Source organism: Cavia porcellus, unplaced genomic scaffold (assembly GCF_034190915.1).
Source record: "Cavia porcellus strain 051 isolate PalLab524CR breed Dunkin Hartley unplaced genomic scaffold, mCavPor4.1 scaffold_7, whole genome shotgun sequence".
NCBI classification, from domain to species: domain Eukaryota; kingdom Metazoa; phylum Chordata; class Mammalia; order Rodentia; family Caviidae; genus Cavia; species Cavia porcellus.
In genome coordinates, this window is record NW_026947490.1 from 83,859,344 (window position 1) to 83,886,531 (window position 27,188).

General features: G+C 38.0%; 1 protein-coding gene across 1 annotated transcript; it reads left to right on the top strand.

Moving 5' to 3' along the window:
- On the top strand, positions 1–26,789 carry LOC134477102 (zinc finger protein OZF-like; the record flags this gene model as incomplete). The annotated part of the gene is made up of 3 exons (XM_063254072.1): positions 1–186; positions 25,656–26,170; positions 26,255–26,789. Coding segments are annotated over exons 1-3 (1,236 nt in total), but the record flags the coding sequence as incomplete, so codon positions are not given.
- Positions 26,790–27,188: the final 399 nt, after the last annotated feature.

Sequence of the window (27,188 nt, forward strand, 5' to 3'; positions counted from 1 at the left end):
ATGAAATGGACTGATCCAGAGGTTGGAGAAACTGAATATGCTGAGAAGTTCTACATCAGGGGCCCCTCACCTCAGATACATCCTCCAGCAGAGCTTACATGGAACCGAGCAGCCCGAGACTCCAGGACATGGTCATGCATTACTGTTCAAAAGACACAGTATGGCACCATCTGTGTGAGACCAAATGTAAGCTTCCCTATATAGAGAGAAAGTTTCATTATCCAGCACTAGTTTTCTCTATTATTGGCATTTCATGTTAGCATGATCCTTTTCCTTCACATAAAACATCAATCATGACATGCAGCTATTAACTCACAAATTTTAACTGAGTCTATTTTTAATTCCTAAAATGTTATCATACTATTTTGTCAACTAAAAATTTGCTTCAAGCAGATTGTAAATGTTTAATTTAGATTTTTTCTAAAAGAAAATCATATTAATAGGGCTTTTAAGGTAGTAAGTGTATTTACTTTAAATGGAATGTTTTATTATATTCTACAGCTTTGTTTATTTTTATTACCATGTGCCGTATATACAGTACACATTTTGTATGATAAATTAGTGCATCACACTCATGTGTATTCAGGTCATTTTTTAGTGTACATACATATGTGCACAACTACTTTCAAGGAAGCAATTGAAAATTAGAGAGCAAGTTTCTGAGCACAACCTTGAGAAACCACTACATATTACAAGCTATTCTGTTGACATTCCTGAAAACCATAAGTAAAATATCTGAGTGACACAATATTAAACAAGATATGTAGATGGCAAATAGTCATGTGAATGCCAAATTGCTATTATTTTAGTTATGGAAACCCCAATTAATTATCAAGAAAGCACAAAATGCTTTTTTCAGTGAATCCAGTCTCACAAGATGTTACCAGCCTGCTAACCTGCTGAGCAGTAGAAACTCACACTCCTTGCTGCTGGGAGCTCAACAAGACAAAACTACATAGAAGATACTGAGATGCACAGCAGACTTCATCAGAAAGCACACCACAGTGAAGAATACGCCTCAGGTTTTTTTTTTTTATTTAAGAGGAAAAAGAGAAAAGCACAAAACAAAACAAAGCGGTGTAAGGGTACACGTAATACAGAACTACAAAAAAAAACAATAAGAAATCACCTGTTAATAGATTACATATTATCATCTTAGAAATAGTTGCTCAATTCACAGTATCAAAGAATACATTCTGACAGACTAAAAAAGGGACTGAGGGGAAGAAGGGAGATATTGGTGAATGAGTACTGAAGGACTGTTCTATGGAGCAGGAGGTGCTAGTTGCTTTTGCAAATTGAGATCAGTATGGTAACAGTTCCACACTGTGAATTTCACAAAGCTAGCAGAACAGAGTTGGAATGATTTTAACATAAAGGTTAAAAATGCTTCTCCTGATTTATATTCAGCATGAGTTTTACATGTATTTGAACATCACATGTTTTCCCTAAGATAATTAAAAACTTCATGATTTTAGGATACATTTAAAGAAATTCAAATAAAATAAAACAAAAAGTTATATTCGACAAACATTGGCATGAAATTATTTTTTTCTTCTTAACTCATAACTGCCCCATATGACCAAGAACAGTCTCATTCAATATATGAAAAGATAAAGAAATGTGGGACAAAAGTAGACTGAAATGCTCTGAATAATGATGTGCTTTATTTTTAAAGTATGTCCATTTTGCTTTCTGAAAGAGTCACATAGTTTCTTGTCCTCAAGTATTGGTTTTTCTAAATTTGATAAAAGTTCATTTGCTCTTCTATGCACCTTCCTTCCATTGACATTGTGCTCTCAATTGAAGGTGTCAGATCACTCTCACCATCTGAATATAGATACACACAGATTATTACAATTCCCTCTGCTCCCTGAAAGTGTTTTTCTTATTTAGCTCATTTCCCTACTCTTCCATTATACACCCGAGTTAGTGTTGAGGCTTTTGTCACAAGTCTTCACAGTGGCAGAGTATCTATATTTTGGAGCATGATACAAAGGACCAGATGAGAAAATCGATGTGTTGTGAAGATTTTGGCTGGGGATCATTATCAGGGTAACAGAAAATGAACAAGGGTTTCTGTATAATCTCCTTGTATATAAAAGTTTTTGTTTATACTATCACATATAATAAAATCCAGTAAGATACAACACATTAAGACTTATGGAAACAGAACAAAAGCTTGATGGGACTTCAAAACAAGATGATATTAAATCATCATTACATATTATGATGTCATTTCCTCCAAAATAGCTGTTTCTATCATCCAATCTTCTCTGCCACATTTCTGTGGAGATCTATTTCTGTCATTAGTTGTCAGTTTGTCTTCTTCGTTTTGTTTTCTGCTTCATTCATTGTGGCCTCTCTGACACTATTTCTGGATTCTTGGTATTTTTCTTTTTTAGAATATCCTGCAGTATTCTCTGTAGGGTTGAATTGGTGGTTACATATTCCCCTAGTTCCTCTTTATCCTGGAAGCACCTTGTTTTTCCATCAATTTCCAGGGATAGTTGTGCAGGATATATCAATCTTGGCTGGAGGATATTATCTTTCAAAGCTTGAATTATTTCCCTCCACGCTCTTCATGATTTCATGGTTTGTGCCAAAAAGAATGCTGTAGATCTTATGGGTGGTCCCTTTTAAGTGATCTGTTTCTTGTCTCTGATGGCTTTTAATATTCTGTTCTTATATTGGATTTCTGGTATTTTGATTATTAGATGCCTGGGTGTATCTCTGTTTGGGTTGTAGGTGGATGGAGTCCTGTATGCTTCACACATATGAGTATCTTTACTTTTTGCTAAATTAGGAAAATTCTCTTGGATTATTTCTGCGGGTAGCTTTTGTAGTTCATTTTTTTGTGTCCCTACTTCTTTTATGTTCTTAATTCTTAATTTATAGTTCCTCTTATCATCTTCTAGCCTTTGTATTATGGCTGTTTGTTTCTTTGTTATTTTTAAGAAGTTTTTCATTTCATGCTCCCATATTACAAATCTGCCCTCCAGTTCAGATAGTCTATCCTTAGTTTCTTTCAAGCTGTTATGCCAGTTTTTGATGGAGTTTTTCGTTTCCTGGTAATCTGTTTGAACCTGTTTCCCGTATTCTATGTTTTCTCTATCAAACAATTCTCCCCCCTTTTTTTTGTTCTTCCATTCCACCATCTGTTTTTTCTTGGGTGGTGCTTAATATTTCTCCAACTATTCTGCTTATGTCTTGCTTCAGGTCATTAATAACTCCCTTCCTGAACTTGTCTATGAGGCTCTGGAGGTAGCACTTTATGTCTATTGGTGCCATGTCTGCTATTGCCTGTTTCTCAGGATTGGGGGCAGAGGAGCCTTTCCTGTTGCTCTCTCTTCCCCTATTCTTTGTTCCTTATATACAAGGATACATAGGAGGCCCAGCTTCCTTCCCTGTTGCGGCCTGCCCCTCCAGGTCAATCTACCTTCAGGGGCTGGGACTTGGGTTGTGTTAGCCTACTGGGTCTCAGCCAGCAACATCACATAGGCTAGGCACTGCTCACCAATCCCACTTGAGAGGGGGACATGTGACTGAAGTCACTACAGCGTGCTGTTCTGGCAAGTCTTCCCATTCCCAGAATGTCCTCTGTTGGAGCCTCCTAGACCATGGAAGAGTCCCCAGGTCCCTCACTCATCGCCAGTTGATGCATGGCTCCCCACCCGTCCTGCTCTCAACTCCATTCACCGATTCCCATTCGCAGAGCTTTTGCACGTCTTTCTCCCTGCCAAGCCGATTCAGACACAGCAGCGGTGGCAGGAAACCCCAATCACAGCTTCCAATGGCACAGGCTCCAGCTTCCATTCTGAGGCTTTATCTGTTCCTGTTATAGCACCAGGATTGCATTCCCAGTTGGTTTTTCTCACCCAACCCCAGTTGGTTTCTCTTAGCCCAGTTCATTCTTGGGTCAGCAGGGTATATCTCCTCTTGCTTAGGATTCCTCAATCCACAGCATTCCTGGATTCTAAGCTGGGTCTCTCAGAGAGCCTCGGTAGCTGCTGCTATCTGTACACCATGTTCTCCCAGAAGCCCCCAGATATGAACTCAGCCACCAGAATCTGGCTAAAAATTTGGCATGCACTAGGTAATTATCTTATATCAGAGACATCACAGTATTCACTTGTGTAGAAAAAAATCCTGGAGAAGATATCAATATGAATTATGACTAACATGGATGAAACAGTTCCATGCATAGGGGCCAAGGTAGAGACCACCAGTAGCACCAGTAGTAAAATCACTTTCATAAAGGATTTCCTCCAGAATTAGTATAAAAGCCACAGAATGATGGGCTGACAGAAGACAAACCGAAATGCTCATTATTTTCTTTACATGATCATTACATACAGCTTGACATCGTGCAAAGCCACAAAACAGAGAATACATCTGCCAGGGCTGAATCCTGTCGGTGTTGCTCCCAGCCGGCAGGAAAGACACACGACAAAGTCTGGCGGTGTGCAACCTTGTCTTTATTTGTCTCCGCGTGGGCCCCGCGAGGCCTCCGCTCTGCCACCAGCCCTTTCTCGCCGGTGGACTTTCTCTATCTCTCTCTGTGCTTCTCTCTCGTGGCGGGAGAGGCATTCACTTTTATAGGGTAACAGTGGCCAATCAGTTCAAAGCGCGTGATGCGGGCTGATTGGCTAACATCAGTTGTTGCTAGGCAGACTATTCTATTGCGTGGGCTGCTTACGTCACCAGGGCAATCAGGGGGCAGGAAGCAGGCGCCAACTTGGCTCACTCGATGGGAGGGGTAATTTAGCTCAGGCTTTGCTCCTTCCTTACAGGCCTCACGTCCGCCAAGTAAAACGACCGGTGTCGGCCGCGGCTCCCAACAGAATCCCACATCAGCAGTGCCACATTCATCAACTCCCACACATCAGGGCCAGATATGAGGATCCCAGCTCAGTCCCTGATACAGCCCCTGATTCACACATGAAAATCATCCTAGGTGCTAGAACAAGAAATCTCTGTCACCTGAAGGTTGGGAATGGAGGTCTTCATCCTGCAGGCAACATGGAGATGCTGCGGACCCTTCTGTGTCTAATGCCAACTCCACTGAGTGAGAATTCTGGGGTGTCTAGTTCTTTTAGGGGTCAGGATATGGGAAGGGAAAGACTCACAATGTCTCTCCTTGTCCTCAGGTGTGCTATTTGATAGGACACTTTGATAATCAGGACCCAGCCTGGTGAAGCCCCTAGAAACCCAGACCCTCTCCTAAAATTTCACCAGTGACCCCATCAGCTGTAGTTATGCTTAGAGTTGAATTCACCAGCCTCCTGGGAAAGCCCTACTATGGATGAAGTACTAGACAGGGAATACAAACTAAAACTCAGCCTTCCACGACCGCATCTCCATCACAGCTGACACAGCCAATAATTTTTCCTTGCAGCTGAACTCTGTGACCTCAGAGGACATGGCAGTGTATTACTGTACCAGATTTCAGGAGTTTCTCACCTGCCCCAAGTAGCTTCTTCTCACTCCCGCTCCTTCCCAAGTATAAACCAACACTCTACACAATAAGAACATGGCTTAAAGTCAGCGCCTGCCAATTCCACAGCCTTTTCAATCTAGTATTTTCCTGTTCATCTGTTTTATAATATTAGAAAATAGAGAAACACTTTGCAGAAGCCTATTCAGATGTAATTTGTGTCTTTTAGTCTTTAGATTTATTATAATGCTTTTTCCTTTCTTTTGATGTGGTTTGTAATGTCAAGACATCATCATAGGCACAGTGGTTCCCAGACACAGGCATGATAAGGATGGTGTCTTACCCTTTGCCCACAGGGTCCTCATCTGCTCATGGAATTTCTCACTAGTAACATCTTAGTTTGGCAGTGATGTCCCTTTGTGGGCAGAGGGGCTCAGGGTTTGGTTTTCTCTCATATACTAGCCAGCACTTCCCAAGGAATCTAATTCCTTGGTTTAATGTATGAAAGATCTTAAATCTCCCTACAGTTTTAAGCAAAAAATGTGGGTGTTACCTGGTTCAGTGGTGGCAGATACACTTCAAAACAGCATATTGTACACCACAAACACAATTTCAATTGTCTGTTAAGAACTAAATTTACTTTCTACTAAGATCTTCTGAGTTGGAAATCTAATTCCATTCCCATGTCCCCATTGCTGTTCCTATCATGTGTGAGAAACACACTTCCAAAATGTCTTACTTTCCATAAATTTCAGTCGGAATACAAATATTAACAATTGTGTCTCTGTTTCACTCACTGCAGGATCGTTTGCTGGTGGAAATATATGGAGCAATTCACCCAGTGCTTTAGTGTGTGTCCACAAGGAAGCAGAACACTTACAAAGAAGATCCATTTTGCTGGAAAAGAATGAATTGTAAAATTTGAAAGGGGAAAATGGCAAGGAAGAGAAAATGTGTAAGTGCAGTGCTAGTGACATAAAATCTGCAAGAGTATGAGGGCAAATTCTTGATGTGCATAAAACAGGTATCTGATAATCATAGTGACAACAAGAAATCATTTGAAATAATTATAATTATTCACATGAAAGTCACAGAACACAGGACAACTTAGGCATGGATAAATGTCACATGGTCAGTGCTAGGCTGGGTAGCTCCCATACACAGTAATGCCCGATCTTGGATATATTGATAGTCACGCTCGCTCAGCATCCCATATGTTGCCTTTCAACTCATACACGCAAATTAGGCTCTGGGCTAGCAGAATAAATTCCTGTCAGCAGCTAAGCTGTTGGGAATGTCCTCATCCTGCAGGCAACATGCAAACAACATGGGCATTAGGGTTAGTCCTGAGGTGTCTAGATGTTTAAGGGGTCTGGCTGTTGGAATGGGCAAGTTTTCATGACTCCCCTTTTCCTCATGTGTGATGTCTGATCTGATACTTTGTGAGTCAGAATCAAGCCTATTGAATGAGACAAGCTCAAGTCCTTTACCTGCACTGCCATGAGGAGCTCTGTCTCCTGTTATTACTGGAGTTGGAGCCACTAGCCCCTGGGAAAGCTTTACAATGGATGGGATACTTGATATGGAGCACAGTATACAACCTGGCTTTCCAAGTCTGCATCTCCCTCACTGGTGACACAAATAAGAACCACTTTTACCTGCAACTGAATTCCAAGAACACCATCACATTTTCCTGAGCAAAATACACAGAGAAGACCTCAGTGTAAACTCAGAAATAAACCTGGGGTGCTTTTAACTGGCAAGAAGTTCTCCTGATCAACAACAACAACAACAACAAAAGAGTTTCGGGTGCATATGCAGTGTTGTTAAGGATGTCCATATGAATTGTGACATGATACTTGCTACTCAAGCATTTCCATCTCTGTGTCTCTACATCCCTCCAAGTCTGCCATATAGGTATTGACAGTAATCACTGCTCATATTTTGCTACTCTTGTTTCCTATGGGTGTATCTTTAATTGTGCTGGAAAACAAATTTCTCCTCACCAACCTAGCAGCTTCACTCTAGATTCATATATACCATTGTTTTCTTTAATATGGCAATTAATCATCATCTAAAATGAATATACTAATTTTTCTGGATTGACTTTTATCATTGAGCAATAAATTCTTCATTTTAGTAAATTAAATGCATCAAATTCCTATTTCTGAGTTCTGAGAACTCAAAGTCCTCTCTTCTCCCCGGCCCCCTCAGAAGTCCTAATCGCAAGCTTCAGTCCCAGCAGCACACAGTGACCTCATGGAGGAAGGAAAAAATGCAGCCTGGCTGGACTCAGGGCAGAATCCAAGGGCTTTCATGTTCTCTTCCCATGACAGTGCATTGAGCAGAACTTTGGCCTGCTCTTTCCATTTAAACTTTTGAACTTAGCGAATCATTAATTCAGCAAAATACAATGTAGCCATGGTCACACTTATCCTAGGAAGTCAGATGCACATCCACCTCCTTTGTTTGCCTTGCACTTGAGCTGGACCAGCATCATCACTGATGTGGCCTTGTGTTAATGGCTGAGATTTCCTATTCCTGATGTGATGTCCCAGGTGCATCTTTTGTTTTCAGGTCAAAATAAGGACATCTTCCAGAATGCATCATCACCTGAGATTTAGTCAGATTCCCTCTGATGTATCTTCTTAATTCCAGCTAACAATACATCCCTGAAATGTCTAAAACATTCCATTTATTTCCTTCTCTTTCTTTCTCTGTTATTGCATTTTCAGTCATGGATGTGCAAATGTCATTTTCAATTATTGATCTTGTAACCCTAATTCCAATGAGTTCAAATTTTGCTGCTAGCTTTTTCTCCAACTTGTAAAGAAATAGAAAATTATTACCACGTATTCAAATCTACAAAAATCTGGATAAGATAAACATCACCCTCTTTTGATTCACCAATGAAAGAAATACAATAGCAGACTGAATGAACACAAACTGACTTACAGAGGCAGAATATCCAGATCCCAGGGAAGCATTGCTTCCTGGTACAGCAAGTGCCTCAAGCCCACAGTGGAGGGAGCACTGATGGTCAGATGCTGGATGACTGGAGGACAGGAGAGGACCATGAGGAGTTAACATCATGTATTAGGTGCCACAGAGTCCACATATTACCTCCAGAAGCTCTCAGAGTCTCAAGCATAATAGTAATAATAATCATTCAGGTCCCTGATATGGGGAAAAGAGGATTGATCATTGAGAAATGGATACAGAACTTGGTGCAGATGGAAGGCATCTCAAAGGACATTTTCAGAAATGGATCCTGTATAGATATAACATATTTCATATCCAGAAAAACCACCCAGACTTCAAATATGATGCAGAACAATTAAAATAATTCACAGGTGAAATAAATGAAAGCAAATGGGCAGTACTAGAAAGGAACAGTTGTCAGGGGATAATGATCCAAATCCCTAGACTTTTATTGTGGGTGTCATATGATAGGAAATCCTAGGGATCACAGAATCCCACAGTGTCAGGTACAAAGTGTGATGAGAGAGGATTGGAGCTGAAGGAGCTCCAGGACCCAGGTTCAACTGAGAAAACTCAGTGAAGCTGCAGATGGCAGAGGAGACAGGGGAGAAGAGAAGGAGAGCTTGAACAGCATCTGCTTCCACAACCTCCATAACATGCTGAAAGACCCCAAGTGCATTTTTCCTATCCCCTTCATGATCACTGCAATGATTATCTCAGATGGGCATTTGGGGCATCCAGGTGTGCCATGAGGTGCCGCTGAAGTCAGAGACCCAGAAGCACACATCAGACAGGTTCTTTGAACCAAGTAGCCACACACCTGATAGACTCATTGATGTTTGTGTTCATGTCTATCCTGGTTTCTCAGGTCAACAATGGAAAAGCTTAGTATCTGGAGCCCACCACACCAGCACTGTGTCCTTCCTGGCTAGAATGTGTCCTGTAGACTATAAGTCTCATAAAGGGAGATGAACTCTCATCAGGCAACTGTTGCCTTCAATTCATGACCCTGAAACCACTACACCTGGGTCAGTGGACAAAGGTGTTGATACTCAGTGACCTTTTTTCCATGTGTAGCAGAAATACTAGTACATGCATAAGATTAATACACATCCCTGCCTGTGGTAGGGATCGCAGAAGGGATTTTAATGGGGACCTGCCCTGCACTTCAGTAAAGGAAAACTTTCCAAAAAAGTTACCTGTTCCTCAAGGACTTGGATCCGTGTATGATTTAAAATTAAAACCTTGTAAAGCCTGAAATCCTTTAGTTATCTCTCTTCTATAGGGGGCCCTGGGAATGACAATCTGTAGGAATATGGTGCACCTTCATCCACAGATGTGCACATTTTCCATTGGTATCAACAGCAGTTATCCTTGCCAGAGGCGTCATTTTCTCCATAGATGTATGATACATCTTCAGGACCCCAGTGCAGACTGTAGTAAATCTGGGTTGGTATTCAAAGACTTTACAACTTTACTTGCCAATTTGGAATTCTCACTTTGAAGGGACTGCAGTGCCATAAAGGAAGGCCTTGAGAATACTGGATGTGAAACAGGTGAACTCAGAGCCAAAGAAGCATCAGGGACCTGTAAAAGTACCTTTTAATTCTGTCAGCCTTGTGTTCCAGATCAGAGACTCTTGTCCAAGGATAATAAATACAGGGAAAATGTCAGCAAAGGCAGGTGTAAGCCCCTGCAGGAGCCACTTCCTTCTCAAGGAGACACTGCCAGCAGACAAAGGACCTTCACTGTATCCTAAAATGAGAATCCTGGTGATTTCCTGGGGAATACGAGGGGTTAGGTGACAGAGAGAAGATATATCAGGATGGAGATGGACATAGTGTTATCTGAGTTGGATATAGGTTATGTCAAGTACCTCATCTTTGAGTGCTCCACTTGGATGAAAGGCAGCAGTACAGAGTGTCTCTAGTCAATAATTTTGTTTTAGACTTTTCTATAACATTGTCAGTTATCCTCGTATGTTTTCTCCTACTTGTTACTCCTGAACAATTTCTAGGGTTGAAATGATTCGTGCACACTGATGCTGGACAATGTGCTTACTCAGGCTTTAATTCAATATAATGCATTCAATTCCAGAGACCATTCCAAGAGCCTGTTTTACAGCAGCTGCCCTGTGTTACCATGAGGACACTGCTGAGCATCACTGCATGAGAGAAATAGGGAATGAGATCTATATACACTAAGGTAGAACAACCATGGGGACACATAAAACTGAGTTTTAGTGCATGGAGGGGCTGAGCTGCACAGGGATGTAGGTCTTGAGCTGTGCAGAGAAAGAATTGGCAGGTGACTCTTGGTAGGATTGTAGAATCCCTGTGTGTTCACAGGCACACAGACAGAGACACAGACACAGACACAAACAGAGAGAGGCAGGAACACAGACATAGAGATACACATGTGCATATCCTTGGACACTGCATCCTTTGATGTAGCTATATCAGTTCTTACTCTACATGTTTTCCAACATGAGGTGAGCTCCTGTGCTCTGTCTCACATTATGAGATAAAATACACTGAGAGTAAATTTCCATTTCTAATATCTGGATTTTTCAGACACTTTATCACAGTGATAGAATGTTCAGTAACACAAATGCAGAAAGGTAAAAATTCAGATATCATCTCTTCTTGTAGGTACAAAAACACACAGGAGTCCAAAATTCAGAATAACAATTTATTTAACATTAAGACCAATAAAGTACCTTGTGCAGTGTGAAGGTTGTCACAAAACAGAGTGTGCCAATTAATCTGCAGGAATTTTATATGGAACCTGCTAGTTCCAGGTTTACATTTTTTCTAAGGAGTGAATTAGGGACTCAGATAGGTCAGAAGCTTGATGCTTGGAAATAGAATTTTACACAGCTGATGTCAGATACACCCATTATAAAAAATCTGATTAGATATATGATTCATAATTAAAAACTCCATTAGAATACTTATAAGAAAATATCCTATTCAAAAGGCACTGTTACTAGGTGGAGAGCAAGACTGTTATGAATAGCTGACCAATAATTATCATGGAGAAAATTTATTGAACCTGTTAGTTTGGCACAAACTGAGCTCAAGAACTCAAAAATGCAAGGAATGTAGCTGTGCACAAAAGCAGTAACTTAAGAGAAATATTTTTCCTATTTGACTAGAAAATAAAAAAGCAAATAAAAGAGTTTTTGGTTGCTCATTAAGTGAAATCCAAAAAAAAGAAGAGAAATCATTTTCTACCTGAACTAGTCACAGGTGGGGGTGCACCCTATTCCTTTCTTATAGTAAATGAGCAAAAGCAACATTCATAAAAATAAGGGCTTAGAGATAGCAAGACTGAAATGGAAAACAAAAACACTTCATTTGGAAGAAAGAAAAGAAATGTAGGTCCGAAAGCTACCTGTGAGAAAGTAGTGGCCTCATAACTGAGGACGTTTATTCCTGGATGCACTGATTAAAGAGACAAAAAACCCTTTCCCTGGAACTTGTTCAAGGCTCTATGATCCCAACTCAGGTACCATTTCCTGCCTGAAAATTCCTACTTCAGCTTCATTACATTTTCTTTTATACTTTCTATATTTTAGATCTAAAATATATAGATTGGCTAAAAGCAATCTTACACATGAAGTCAAGTCAACAATTAGGCAACAGATTAATGGAAAAATATAATGATTCTAGAACTGAATATATACATACTTGCAAAAAAATGTTTTCACCTACAGTCTAAAGTGTTTTTTGTCCCACACTCAATATAAGGAAGTGATCTAGTGGATCAAGTATGGTACTTTCTTTAAGCAATAATAGTGAACTCTATGCTTGGCTAGGATTATCTTCAAAATTTAGGTATTAATTATGACACTGGGTTCAGTGTAAACCTTTTCTTAAGCAGTTGGAATGTTTGATTTTCCTTTATCTTTACTTTTTCCCAGAAATATGTTACTGTTTATGTGTAGTTTCTTTACTCAGTTTAATGCAATTGGGCAGACTGAGAGAGACCCTGTGAAAATCTGGGCAATAAAGCTTATGGCCTCATTCCTGACAGCAGCCCTTACCTATGCCAGTTTGTCCCAGTCTGACCTCTCCAAATAAACTTTTCTGTCCTCAAGGGATTGGTTCTTCCACAAGACATTCACCTGGTTACATTTGGGGCCCAGCTTCAGGAGAGGGCACTGAACATTTAAGGAAACCCAGGACAGCACTGAAAAACCAAGGGTGAAGCATGAATCCTGACAGGAGAGGGTGACATCACAGGAGAGAGATGGGCCCAGGAGCCAATCATTGATAAAGGTGGGACTGGCTGAACACCCAATCGGGTAGGCCAAGGGAGGAGGGCTCTTTCCTGCCCTCTTGGTGAGTTCAGTGCTGAAAGCCTGGAGCTGAATGAACCTCTAGTTTCTGTAACTTTTTATTGCGGGCTGCAAAGGATCCTTGAAAACCCTCAAGCATCGCAATGGTAACTTGATGTTACTGGAGCTGGGAATGGGATGGAATTTTGGGAGGTCTGAAAGGTAATGTGCAGAACCCCTGTATGCCCAAAATATCTTTTGCGCAGCCTCAGGCACAGCTGTGCTTTGGAGGCAGTTTAATGAGTGAACTAGTGTTTAACGAGTGCAGTGCTTTCTATGGAGGCAAACCTGAATTCTGTCCTCAAAATGACAAAACATTATCATTTGAATTCCTTATTTGAGACCTCTACTCGCAGTAATGTTACAGCATGAACAGAATTCATAATCTCATGATATTGTGTTATGAGTTCTGGAACCAAAATAAAAATGAGAAGGGCTCCTTCACTTTCGGAATGTTTCCTGTGTGGGCAGACAGCCGTGGGGGTACACTTGAGTCTGTGGATTGAAAATAGACCCCCCATCTTTCTTTCTTTTTCTTTTCTACTTTCTGTTTTATTTTTTATTGTTGGGATACAGAGTGTATCTCTGTGGTGTGACCTGCCTTGAGCTCCAGGCCATCCTCCTCCGTCTGTCTCCAGTGTGAGGAGATTACAGTCCAGAGTCACTGCACCCAGAAAAAGAAATCCTTTGAACTGAGATTCTCCAACCCATTTCTTCAGCCTGTGGGGTCTACAGGAAACAGAGTTTAGAGATAAACTAGATGTTTGTATTTACATTTCTGTTATCTCAGGAGTTTAGTAATTAGCAGTTGCAAGCAACTCTAGTAGACTGGAATCTGCATTTTATTTTGAGGGAGAAAATTCACTGTAGGTTCAAAGTCCCAGACATGGTCTATTGTCATTTTAATTCTTATCTTAGCTTCTACTTTTGTGACTTTACTTCAGGCCATTTCCTTTGCTAGTGCCTTATTTATAAGTAGATAAGTACTTTTTACAATTGAACTACTAAAGCATAGCTTTTCATAGAGTTTAAAATGCCATGAGGTATTTGGGGGATGCTGATGTATTAGCTTCTGAGGGAAAGCTTCCTGCAGGGAACAGCTTCCTGTCAGTGCTGCCTGTTAATCCCACACTGAGAAACATAGCAAACTGGTGTCTACAGGGATGTAGAGATGTGATAAATATGAGAGTGGAAATGGAAGTAGGTTTCAAAACTGAAAAAATTTGTTACATTTGGGTTGTGCTTAGATTTGACCTGAAACTTGAAGCACTGAGTGGGATGTGGTGGCACATGGCCTTATTCCCAGCACTCAGGCAGCTGATACAGGAAGATCCTTGCAAGTTTAAGACAAGCCTGGGGCATGAAATGAGTTCCAGGACAAAGCATCCTGAATTGCATCATGAGTCCCTGTCTAAAAAAGAAATTTGAACAATGAGATGGACTTATTACTGAAGTAGGGGATTCTTCACATGGTCAGGATCTTCATGAGTATTAAAGAATAATGACAAAAGTTTTTTTTTTTGTCTCTTTATCAGTACCAGGGATCGAACTCACGACTGCCTGCTTACAAGGCAGGTGCTTATGCCCCTGAGCTAAATCCCCAGCCCAGGACAAAGGTTTTTAATAACATGCACCAATATGATGGAAAGGAAATGAGAGAGCAGGGGCATGTAGAGGGAGGCCCAATCAGCAGCCAGCTCAGGACTTCTGAGGTGAGCTTGACTTACTGTGACAGCACTGAAGGACTGTCTGCTTGCTAGGTCTGAGAGTAGGAAAAAGCTCACAGGTCTATAGAAAGGATGGAAACTTAGTCGTGGATAAAAACTTTCTGTGTCTCCTGATCAGCTCTCCTAGTCATTTCTGAGGTAAGATAGGTAATTAGAACCGTGGTATTGAAGGTTTGAAAATATGTTTGATATCACTACTAATATAACATGGGAAGGACTTTCTTTTGGACACCAAAGATTTTAAGGGACATATGTTGTTTCTTATTCTCCAGTGACTGACTTTCTAACTCTGGCCCTTAGGTACATCCTCCAGATTTAAAAAAGATTTAATTAATAAAAATTTTGGCATTTAGAGATGAGGTCTTACCACTTTGCACATGATCGCAAGAAGAGTTGAGTGTTTGCCAGCACTTTGACTGCTGAGTTTGATATATGGGAATGAAACTGTCAACCCTCTACATGTCCAGCAGAAATTCATGTTCTTTTACATTTAAGAATGAGTTTTAGGTACAACCAAGGTTAAGAGAAGAAGTATTTATTGAGTGAAAGAATGCTTCTGTGAGAGAGACAGAAGGGGTCCCATGTGAGTTGCCAAAGACTCTGCATTTTCTAGGAATTTTTATAATATAAAAAAATAAGATGAGGCAAGTCTAAAGATAGATCAAGAACTCACAAGACAGGCAGGCATGAGGTGGGAAAGAGCTATGATCAAACAATAAGCTTCCTTCCTTAGGTAAAATTGACTAAATCAGAGACAAATGGGGAATTCAGTAACATAAGAAGCTAGCAATCTTTATGGATCAGTGACTTTTTCTGTAGGAGACTGTAATGGCAACTCCTGTCTTCTCAAGGTGATCCATACCTAATCCCTAAGGATTGTATTTAAGGGTGTGGTTGTATTTCTTTGTCATCTATCTTGAGATCTGATCCACAGCAAGTGGTGTGTGTCTCTCCCAAAGTCACCAGATATCTGTTCCTCTGTGGGGGCCCTTCCAGAGCCTAGCCCTGTCTGATGGATGTAATATTTCTAACTAGCTTAACTGCCAGTGAGGATATGACAGAAATATGCTACTTTGGTGGTGAGGGTTGTGCCTCTGCTTTGCTGGAGGGAACTGGGTCTCCTTCTGTAGTTTACATAGTCTTTAATGCGCAGAGGCTCATACATCATCCAATGTATTGCTAGGGACTCAGGCATGCACTGCCATGCCTGGATTAGTGTTTTATTTTCATGTCATGAAATTTCACCAAGAATACACTGTTGGGGTAAAGTAAACAACACTGAGTCGTGGTGGTGCAGAAATTTAATGCCAGCCTCTTGGGAAAGTTAGGAGTGTTTAGAAATCAAGGCCTCCCTGGATAACTGAACAAGAAGTTTTTCAATATGAGATGCACATTGAAAGTTTATGTCCATCTCAAATTATCTTTTCTAAAGTCCATGGGGCCCTTGGATAATGAAGAGAAAATATTTGAGTTTAAACTTATATTGAATTTTTAAGTTGCCATCCAGTTTGTACTAGCGATACATGGCACAATGCAAAGTTTATATGCTCATGTTGGAGGATACAGAGATGAGTCTCTGGTCTGTGAAAAGGGACACCATGGGTGAACAACCAGTGATTCACAGTGTGCTGTATTCAGAGAGCTACATGTGATATTTAGCGTTGTATTATGGATTTCTCTTTCTGTTATATCTGAAATACAGATCAAAGCATTTGTATTTAGAAGGTTGAAAAAAATCTAATACTTCATGATAGTGCTTGCAATAACAGTTTTGTTTTTTTGTGCATATTCAATTCATTTTGTTGTCCATTAGTTTTAGTTTGATCAAGTCATTTGCCTTATGAAACTCAAATATCTCTTTTGCGTTATGCTTTCCAGTCTTCAAATTGTCTCCTGTAGAACAGGAGCCTCACTTACCCAGTTGTTTCCAGTTTAGATAGCTGTATTCACCTGTTTCTCTTGAGCAGCTCTATCACGAGAGCAGTGCAATTCTTTTTGGAAATGTCAACACTACTCTGGGTATTTTGTGTCTATGTTTCCCTGGATTTTTTAAATTATTGTTTTACTGATTTGGCCCCATATAGTCATACTGCTTGACCTATATCCCCAGACAAGAGGATAAAATGGAAATTTTAAATTAGCTTAAACTGAGCTGAGAGGTTAGCATTAAGTTTATAATTAGATACTACAAGTGTTTCTGTAATATATATTTAATGTCATCTGTGTAACATAGCTTCAGGTTTATAATTTCAACTGAGTGGTGTGATTTAGCATCAGAAAGATTCATATTTTCAGGAGATTCATGTCTTTAAACGGAGAGGAGTTTCTAAGGATCTAGGACTTTATTAGAGTATGGGCTATATCCATATTTGTGTGAGCATACAGAAATAGTTCAATAAGGTGACTAGAGCATGAAAATCCTAAATTCAGCTCCTGGGGCCTTCACTCAAGTAGAATGGGGGAGATGACAATGCCCAGGAAAAATAGGCAAAGCACATTGTCTATTTTGTGATTAATTTTTTCCACTTTAAGATTTGGGCATTTTTGACTTTTCATGATATGAATTACTGCTTTATATCTATGAGGGTGATGTAGTACTCTGGAGTATGACAAGCTGCAGAATATTGAAATGATTGAGTGTAATGTACAGATAATTTTGTGAATCTTTTCTTTCTGAGGAAGGGATTCTGGTGGTTATAGGGCTTTATTGGTAAAATGTTTCTTTATCTTTAAGAGAGTTTTAAGATTTAAGAGAGTCAGAAAATAATTACTATGTATGAAGAATATCTGTGAAGGGACTTTTTAGCAAAATAAAGATTAGTATTTTGTAATGATTACTGTGATGTGTCTCATGATGAGTATGAATGTCCCAGTCCATTTTTAATGTTCTGCACTTCTTTGTGAATTACTGATATATCACATGGCAAATGACTCACTTTGTATATGCTTGACAATAGCCAATATGACCTGGTTAGAATAATAAGGGGAAAACAAGTCTCTTACTTTTCTGTGCATGAGCACAGGTATTTGCCATTGCCTTATGATATTGGCCTCAGGTTTCTCATGCTCTCAGAATCAAATCTTCAACTTTCCAATGGAGAATCTTCAGCAGAGACAGAGCCTCAGAGGCAGAAGCCATGCACCAGATGTAATCTCATGGGTCATGCCTCCTTGACATATGAAGCCACACGCAGACAAGTCTTTCCTAATAACCTCAATGTGTTCAAAACTCAGAATGTGACAGTAGAAATCTAGGCATCAGGCATGTGAAGTTGAGTACATTACTTTGGAAAAATTTGTAAGCCACAAGAGATTAACTTTCACCCCTTGAGATGGAAAGGTCTATTATAGAAAATTTATGATTCTGAATCCTTGTCTTCTCACAGGGCCAGAATTGAGGGTGGGACATGCACGCAGACTGCCTTCTGCTCTCCAGTCAGGTTTAGTTTTCATAAGTCTTGAATCCATTGTAGTGACAATGTTGTATATTTTAACACAGTCATAGGAAGTGCCAGGAACATCTAACTATGATAAATAAAATGTGAGTTTAAATATGAGGTCTCAAGCAGACAAAAAGTATCCTTCACATTGAGTTTGATTGTAATGATGTAGAATTCCAGAATCAGTGAACACACCCGCACAATTCTAAGTCCTTCTAGGATGTTTAAAGATCACATGAGAATTTTTTTTAAAGTTTAACATCAATAAATTTTAACAGACATATTACCCTGACTATGATGAATATAATTATTAGGACCCTTGCAGGCATGTGTAAACTACTGTGTTACATCTAGGGTCACACAATAAATGAGTAAACTGTTGAATACATTAGGTTCTATACCTTATAATGATAAAAAATTGGATATTATGTTAGGAATTTAAAAAGCAGAAAGTGATATAATGCTTTAAAGGACGAATTGCAAAGGGGCTGGCTGCTAAAAATACAAATCGATCTCTGAAGTAGAGCATTCACATGTACATGCAATTTTTTTAAACAGGGAATCAAACTCACATTGCCACATTGCCAAAGAAGCACTGTGCTGCTGAGGTATATCCCTGATCTTGTACAAGAACATTTTCTCTATGTGCAGAAAAAGAAGCACCATTGCTCATGTGATTATTATACTTCATTGATAGTGACTGAACATTGTTGAAAAGGACACACTAAATGATACACTTTGTGCTCATTATATGTTTCACATGTGGTGTTCATATTTTTTAAATTTAGTCAGTGTGAATAGCATGTGGTACAATGCTCATAATTTCAATCCATTGTTGATACCTGATTCATATTTACATGGCACATATCTCTATTTCAATCCAGAGATATTGTCTGTGGTACATTATCTTGAAATTTCTATTAAGTTTTTATTTCAACTTATTTTTTTCACCATATAGACTGTTATTTGAAAGTGAATATATTTGTATGCATTCCAACTTATTCTCTGCTAATTTTTCATGTTGTGTATTTTCTGTGTCCACTGACATCAATGTAGGATATTTTTCCTCAGATATTTATATATTTATTTAAATTAATTACTCAGTAATGCCTCTAATACTTATAAGAGTTTCTTCTCTATTTTTCTTTGGAATCTGCTCAAATATAGAGCAATGAAATATCCTATTTCCTGTGTAGTGATTAACATTTTTATATTGCAGCAATTTTCTCTAGTTCTCTCTGGAAACTTAGCTTTCAGAGGCTTGGGGATGGACCTGTTATGTGCTCTGCTGGCCCTAGTCGCAGACTTCCCAAAGACCACCATGCAGAGTGATGCCATGCACTCAGCTCACAGCTGCTCTGTTGAGCTTCCCTCTGCACTGTGTTCTCTAATGTTCTACAATTGAAGTCTTTGTTCTTTTCCAGTACCCACATTCACTGTTTTTAATACATTTTGAGGCATCGATTTTGAGGAACTGAAATAATTCTAAATGTACATTCATTGTCATGGAGTGTGAAATCCTAAATTATTTAAGCTTTTTGTTGAAACATGTTATTCAAAATTTGTGATTTGATCTCTCATTTAAGAGCATTCTTAATTTTTTTTGCTTTTAATTTATAATTTTATTGTGTAAGAGCCTGCTTTGCATGACTTCCACTCCACTGGCTATGTTTCATTCTGTATTGCTGTGCTGAACCTGGGTTACATGTGTGAATACTTCTTGGCTTACTGTGAGGACAGTGTGCTATGTCTTTCTGTGACAAAGCATGCAATAGAATCCATCTGATACATTGCTTTGAATTGTTATCTTATTGAATGTATGTGTGACTTTAAAGATTGCTCTGCCTTCTTGAGCTGCCAGTCACTGATGAAGATGTTTTGAACTCTTAAATATATATTTGGAAATGACTCATTTTTTTTCCAATTTGGTTTCTGTTTATGTAGTTGATTGCTCTGTGTATGGGACATGTATTAAGGAAAGATATTTGTTTCTACATAACTGCTGATTGTACATGTGGAATATAATCAAGCTAATGTAACTTCAGTATGATTTGTTAAATCAATGGCATTGAGGTATGTCTTTTTGCATAGATTTCTATTTAAACTATCATATCAGTGTGCACACTATAATCACTGCTCTCAAGATCATGAGAGTATTTGCCCATTACCTAGTTGTCTAGCTATTAATCAGCTCTGACACCTGTTCTCCCAGTCCCTTGTAATTTGACCTGTTCTCCTGATAATGTCACCTCTCTTGATAGGCTGATGTGTTCTCCTTTTGGTGAACTTCGAATTTCACAACTGTTAGTGCTGAATTTATTACACTGATATTTGTAACTGTAGTTTGCTTATCACTATCTAATATGGAAACTGTCTGATCATTTCCTATCTCAAGACAGATAAACAGAGACAAATCAATTAGTACCTGTATTGCAATTTATTGTTTTATTCACTTAAAGAAAATCTTATTCTCAAAGCTTTTTTGTGATTTAGTGAGAACAATTAAAGAGTCACAGGTGTATTCAGAACGTTTCACCACTGGGTCTTAAGCAAGAAATGAAGGTAACCATGTGAAAAATACCTTCAGGGTAGACAGTATTATTGCATGGTTGATGACAATTCATTGGAAGTTTTCCAAAGTTTACAATGTGTTCTTTTATGGAAATGATTCTTTTGACTTCTTCCCTTTAAGTTTCTAGAAACTACAATTGAAACTGCACAGAGAAATATATTGTGAGATTTTGTGGTATTTATCCATTCCATCATTTCTCACTGTCATTCACAAGGGCTGATATGTGAATCAAGGCCAAAGTTCATTCACATTTATTCTCTTGGTCACTGTTTCTGAGTCTTTCATTTCACTTGAAAAGAAACACGTGTATTTCCAGGAATCATAGAACAAAATATTTTGTAGACATTAGAAAGAATTCACTTGTTGTAGATTTTCATAAACTCCATAGTAAAGGAGTTTGTGGAATTTAAGAATCAATCTAATTATTTTTTTCTTCCACAATTCAATATTGTTTGGTTATTTTCACAAATGTCATTTAGATTTTCTTTTCTATTCATTATTTATCCTGGGTCACATAAGTTTTGTTTATTTTTAGATTTGTTCTCATTGATTTTAACTTTTTGTAAAATCTTTGTATTGTGTTCCCAATAAATATTTTCTTGTTTAATTCCAATCTTCATGGATTTCTATTTCTTCTAATTTTTATGGCTGCTTGGTTTTCTTCAGAGGAGAGTTTTGCATGAACTGAGTGTTTTTCAGTATAAATTTCACAGTAATTCATGTTTCTCTTTCCCATTTCAATAGTTCACCCATGCACATAGGCAAGGATAGTGTGCAGGCCAGATTTCTAGGGACATACCTTTTTCTTTCTGAATGTAAATAAAACATGCTGTGCTTTCTTGCTTAAAAGAATAATGCCAGCAGAATTGTGACATAATATTCTACTTCCATGTGGATGAATTGAAGGTTGTCTTCTTTTCCTGAGATCCATTTGCCCACTGGTATGAATGTTGGATGTCAACTGTTTTCCTGTTTATTATGAAGATGTTTTCTGGCACACAAATATTGAATGTTTGTTGGCTTTTTTCTCTAACATACTTCTACAGTTGTTGAAGTAAGCAAAGATGTGCTTGTATTCTATTTTTGGTACTGGAAATTGTGCTCAGGCCCTTGCAAATGTCAGACAGGTATTTGTACCATTGAGAGATATCCTGGTACAAAGCTGTGATTTGTCAATGACTGTTAATTAATTTTAATGTTCATTTGGTATTGGAGTTTGATGAATGGCTTCACTTTGTAGCCTGAACTGTCCTTATTACATCACCCAAGCTGGGCACTATATCCATGGCAAGTGTGAAATTTCTGGTAATGCTCTTACATCACCATTTCAAGTGCTGAGAGAACAGGCCTATACTATTCCATTAGACTGAACACTTCCTTCTGTATTTAGGGACCAGTTAATTTGCTATGCCTCAATTTTTACTTCATTTCAAGCATTTCATATATGCTTTTTCCAACTTGTCTTCCTTTGTACCCTAGTGGAATTTCTACTGTATAAATACAAGAAGATAATTTAGTATCCCTGAGCTATAGGCTTATAGCTACATTTTCCCTAATTTCCTTGTCTATAGAATGGTCAAATAAAACTTTTCTGTCATTAAATTTTAATAATTTGTAGATCTCCTTTCATATTCCACTAAATATTTATCTATAAATCTAGACTCAAGACAATAATGCTGTTGATAAAGAAAGAGGAACTCAGTGTTATGAATAAATAAGTATTTTGTGAATGGTGGTTTGTATGCTCACTCTTTGAGGTCTGTTTTAAAGTGAAAAATTCCACTATTGGTGGCCCTCCAGGACAAACCATGCTACAGTTCTGTGATTGCTTTGGCAGTGTGTTATAGTCCAGTGTCAGTGTTACTGGGTGATTATGTCTGAATGTATTTGAGTTTTGATAACCATGACATGCAATTCATATTTGAAAGAATGAACTTCAGTTAGACTATTTATGAGAGGAACTGAGATATATCATGTTGTGTGTGCCAGAACTTCAGGACCCTTGTCATTATTTAGGAGACAGTGACCTTTGAGGATGTAGCTGTGAACTTCACCCCAGCAGAATGGGATTTGCTGACTCCATCCCAAAAGAAGCTCTACAGAGGAGTCATGTGGGAAACACATATGAATATTACTGAAACAGGTAAGGATGACATGATTAATTATACACACAGCATTAATTATTGCTCAGTGATACAGTTTAATATACTTAATAATAATATGTGTTTGTATATCTCAAGTCTGATTATACTGAGTATAAATCAAATCAATGATGTTTTAATCTACAGTTATAGTGAATGTATTTTATTTCTATGTCCATATTACAGGAAGAATATGGAATAATCAGCAAATTAAGGAAGAGGACAAAAATTGCTCAAGAAATCTAAGGTAACTGAAACACATAAGAGAAAGGGAACATTACTTGTCAGTGTGTTATCATAAATATTACAACAAAGGAACTCGAAGATATGAGATCATGCTATACTTTAACTTCCCCAAAATATCAAGAGATACACTTGGTTTTATTTTGTGTTATCTGGGAATCCATAGAAATGTATTTCAATGTAAGTATCAGAGTTAATTCTAATACTATGAAGTATATAACACTATCTAATGGTTCAGTTTAAAAATTGCCTTCATGATCAACATCATAGAAATGCATAAGAGTAAATTTAAATATTGTATTCTGATATGTAGGAAATGAACAAATTGTGAAAGTTGGTAGAAACTGATCTTCAAAATACCATTTATGTATACATGTGAATACTGCGATTTTCATGATCAAGAATTATTTTCACATAGAATCAGCATTCAAAATGAAAATGAATTCTACTGTTATAATAACTACTTTGAAAATATCCTATACAATGTTGAGCTGTTCATGTTTAAAATTCCTCGTACATTGTTGATGGATGCATAAAATAGAAATGTGGTAATAAATATTCTGTGGCCTGAAAATTAAAACATATGTTTCATATTGTTTCACATGTATCTCCACAATTATATCCTTTTTTTAAATCTTATGAGCCATGATTTTATACTGTAGTGCAGGTTGACTTTGAACTTACTGTGAAGCCCATAATGGCCTGAAACTCAGAGCAATCCTCCTGCCTCTACCTCATGACTATTGAGTGGGTTGTACTGCCTCATTATGTGTAATGATTCTCTCAGTATATTGTCAAATACATTAAAATCATCAAATGTTAGTGATCCATGAATGTGTTGTTTCTTAAAGCACATGAAAGTGGATTTACAATATCTAATACAAAAACCAACTCGCAATAGCTAATTAATGAGAAAAGCCAAGATGCCTATCACTGGAAGCCAAAGTAAAGAAAATGTGGAGTCAACTCACCATGGTGGTACATTCCTGCAATCCCAGCAGCTGGGAGGCTGGATCAGCAGTTGAAGTTGAGCTTGGGCAAGTTAATGGTCAATAAAATCTCTCCCCACAAAACAAATAATAGATCAGCAAATATAGTTTACTCTATGACTTGTGTTTAACTCCATGTTGAAAAAAATATGCTATACAGGGAACCATGATATAATTTCCCAAGAAACAAAAAGTATTGGACCTTAAGTGAAGTAAATCAGACATAGAAATGGAAATATCACAGGTTTTTTTTTCTTTTCTTTTTTTTTTTTTTTTTTTTTCTTTTTGGTACACAGGCATGGACTCACAACTTCATGCTTGCCAGGCAGGTTGCTTATGCTGCTGAGCTAAATCCTTCACCACAACTCAGGTTGTTTCTTAAATGAGAAATTAAAAACATATTTGAGTAATGAAAGTAAAGAGAGACAATATATGACAGAAATCCTTATGTTTGTAGATGAGAAAGATGATCAGACAAAATACACAAAGGGGAAAATGAAGAAATGAAGATCTAAAAAAATGATCAATGTTTGTTATTCATTTGTACCAGTCTCATAAAATGATATTAAGTATTAAAATCACGTAACAATTTAAAATTGCCAAAATAGAGCATGGGATTTATCTCAGGTGCATAAGCAAGCATGTAGTTGTGAGTTCAATCCCTGGTACCAAAACAAAAAAAGAGTAAAAATTAAAATTGCCAAAAGAATGCCATCCATTTTAGAATGAATAGTACTTTGAAAGAAGTCCTGCAAGGCAGTGAGTCAGTTAACCATTAGAATTACTTAGCAGGAATCAAACTAAATTTGTCATCATAAAATGATTGCCAATTTGGAGCCTTTTACATTGTGATTGATATCATTCTTTGTATTTCTTTACAAATGTGATAAAGATAATTATTTGAGAATTCAAGAGCATCAATATAAATGTAATGAAGATGCAGAGAACTATAGTGATCTCCAGCCTTTTCAGAAGCATGAAATGAGGAAGACTGCACAGAGACCCTGTCAATATGGGCAATATGAGGAGGTCAGATCTGATCTTAGTGAAAAAACTCACTCTGGGCAGAAAATCTTTGTAGGTAACAAAAGTTTGAAAGCCCACACAACACCTAACAATGTTCAAATCCACAAGACATTCCACAGTTTGGGAAACTCATATGTACAAAAACACTATGAGAATAGTTCTATTTCTTCATTGAATATTGAAAAACATGTTAGAAAATATGGTAGAGAGAAACATCATATAACTGAGAAATGTGCAAAAGTATTATCTCACAGTAATTTCTTTAAAAAACATAAACTTCACACTGGAAAGCAACAATATGAATGTAAGAAATGTGGGAAAGCATTCAGTGAACACAGTAGCTGTCAAAGAAATAAAAACATTCACACTGGGGAGAATACTTTTGTATGCAACAAATGTGGGAAAGCATTTAGTACAGCCTCTGCTTGTAAGGTACATGATAGAACTCACACTGGGGAGAAACCTTTTGTATGCAAGCAATGTGGGAAATCTTTCAGCCAAAATCATATTCTTATTATGCATGAAAGAATTCACACAGGGGAGAAACCCTACTTATGTAACAAATGCGGGAAATCATTCATCAGAGCATATGATTGTAAAATACATGAGAGAACCCACACTGGGGAGAAACTCTTTGCATGTAAGCAATGTGGGAAATGTTTCACCCGAAAGAGCAGGCTTATTACACATGACAGGATTCACACTGGGGAGAAACCCTTTGTATGTAAGCAATGTGGGAAGTCTTTTGCCCTAAAGGAAAATCTTATTAATCATGAAAGAATTCACACAGGGGAGAAACCGTATATTTGCAACAAATGTGGGAAAGCATTCCAGACTGCATCAAAATGTAAAAGACATGATAGAACTCACACTGCAGAGAAACCCTTTGTATGTAAGCAATGTGGGATATCTTTCATGCGAAAGCATTCTCTTATTATACATGAAAGACTTCATACTGGGGGAAAACCCTATGTATGCAACAAATGTGGGAAAGCATTCATTCAAAATGGTACCCTTATTAGGCATGAAAGAATTCACACTGGAGAGAAACCCTTTGTATGTAAGCAATGTGGGAAATCTGTCATGCAAAATCGTTCTCTTATTATACATGAAAGACTTCATACTGGGGAAAAACCCTACATATGCAACAGATGTGGGAAAGCATTCATTCAAAATGGTACCCTTATTAGACATGAAAGAATTCACATTGGAGAAAAACCTTTTGTATGTAAGCAGTGTGGGAAGTCTTTTGCCCAACAGGTCAGTCTTATTAACCAGGAAAGAATTCACACAGGGGAGAAAACCTATGTATGCAACAAATGTGGGAAAGCATTCCTGACTGCATCAAAATGTAAAAGACATGATAGAACTCACACTGGGGAGAAACCCTTTGTATGTAAGCAATGTGGGAAGTCTTTTGCCCTAAAGGAAAATCTTATTAATCATGAAAGAATTCACACAGGGGAGAAACCCTATGTTTGCAACAAATGTGGGAAAGCATTCCGGACTGCATCAAAATGTAAAAGACATGATAGAACTCACACTGGGGAGAAACCCTTTGTATGTAAGCAATGTGGGAAATCTTTCACGCAGAAGCATTCTCTTATTATACATGAAAGACTTCATACTGGGGAAAAACCCTACATATGCAACAAATGTGGGAAAGCATTCATTCAAAATGGTACCCTTATTAGACATGAAAGAATTCACACTGGAGAGAAACCTTTTGTTTGTAAGCAGTGTGGGAAGTCTTTTGCCCAACAGGTCAGTCTTATTAACCATGAAAGAATTCACACAGGGGAGAAACCCTATGTATGCAACAAATGTGGGAAATCATTCATCAGAGCATATGATTGTAAAATACATGAGAGAACCCACACTGGGGAGAAACTGTTTGCATGTAAGCAATGTGGGAAATCTTTCTGTCAAAAATTTCACCTTATTGGACATGAAAGAATTCACATTGGGTAGAAACCTTATGTATGCAACAAATGTGAGAAAGCATTTAGTACAGCCTCTGCTTGTAAAGCACATGGTAGAACTCACACTGAGGAGAAATCCTTTGTATGTAAACAATGTGGGAAATCTTTCTATCAAAGAAGTCACCTTATTATTCATGAAAGAACTCACATTGGGTAGAACCTCTATGGTACAACCAATATGCCAAAACTTTCAGTATGCAGAAGTGCTGAAAATAAACCCTTTCCATTGATGTAAGCATTTTGTGATGTATTTTAGCTATAGTAGTAGCTTTTTTGTGTAGAAAATGATTCACTCTATAAAGCATAC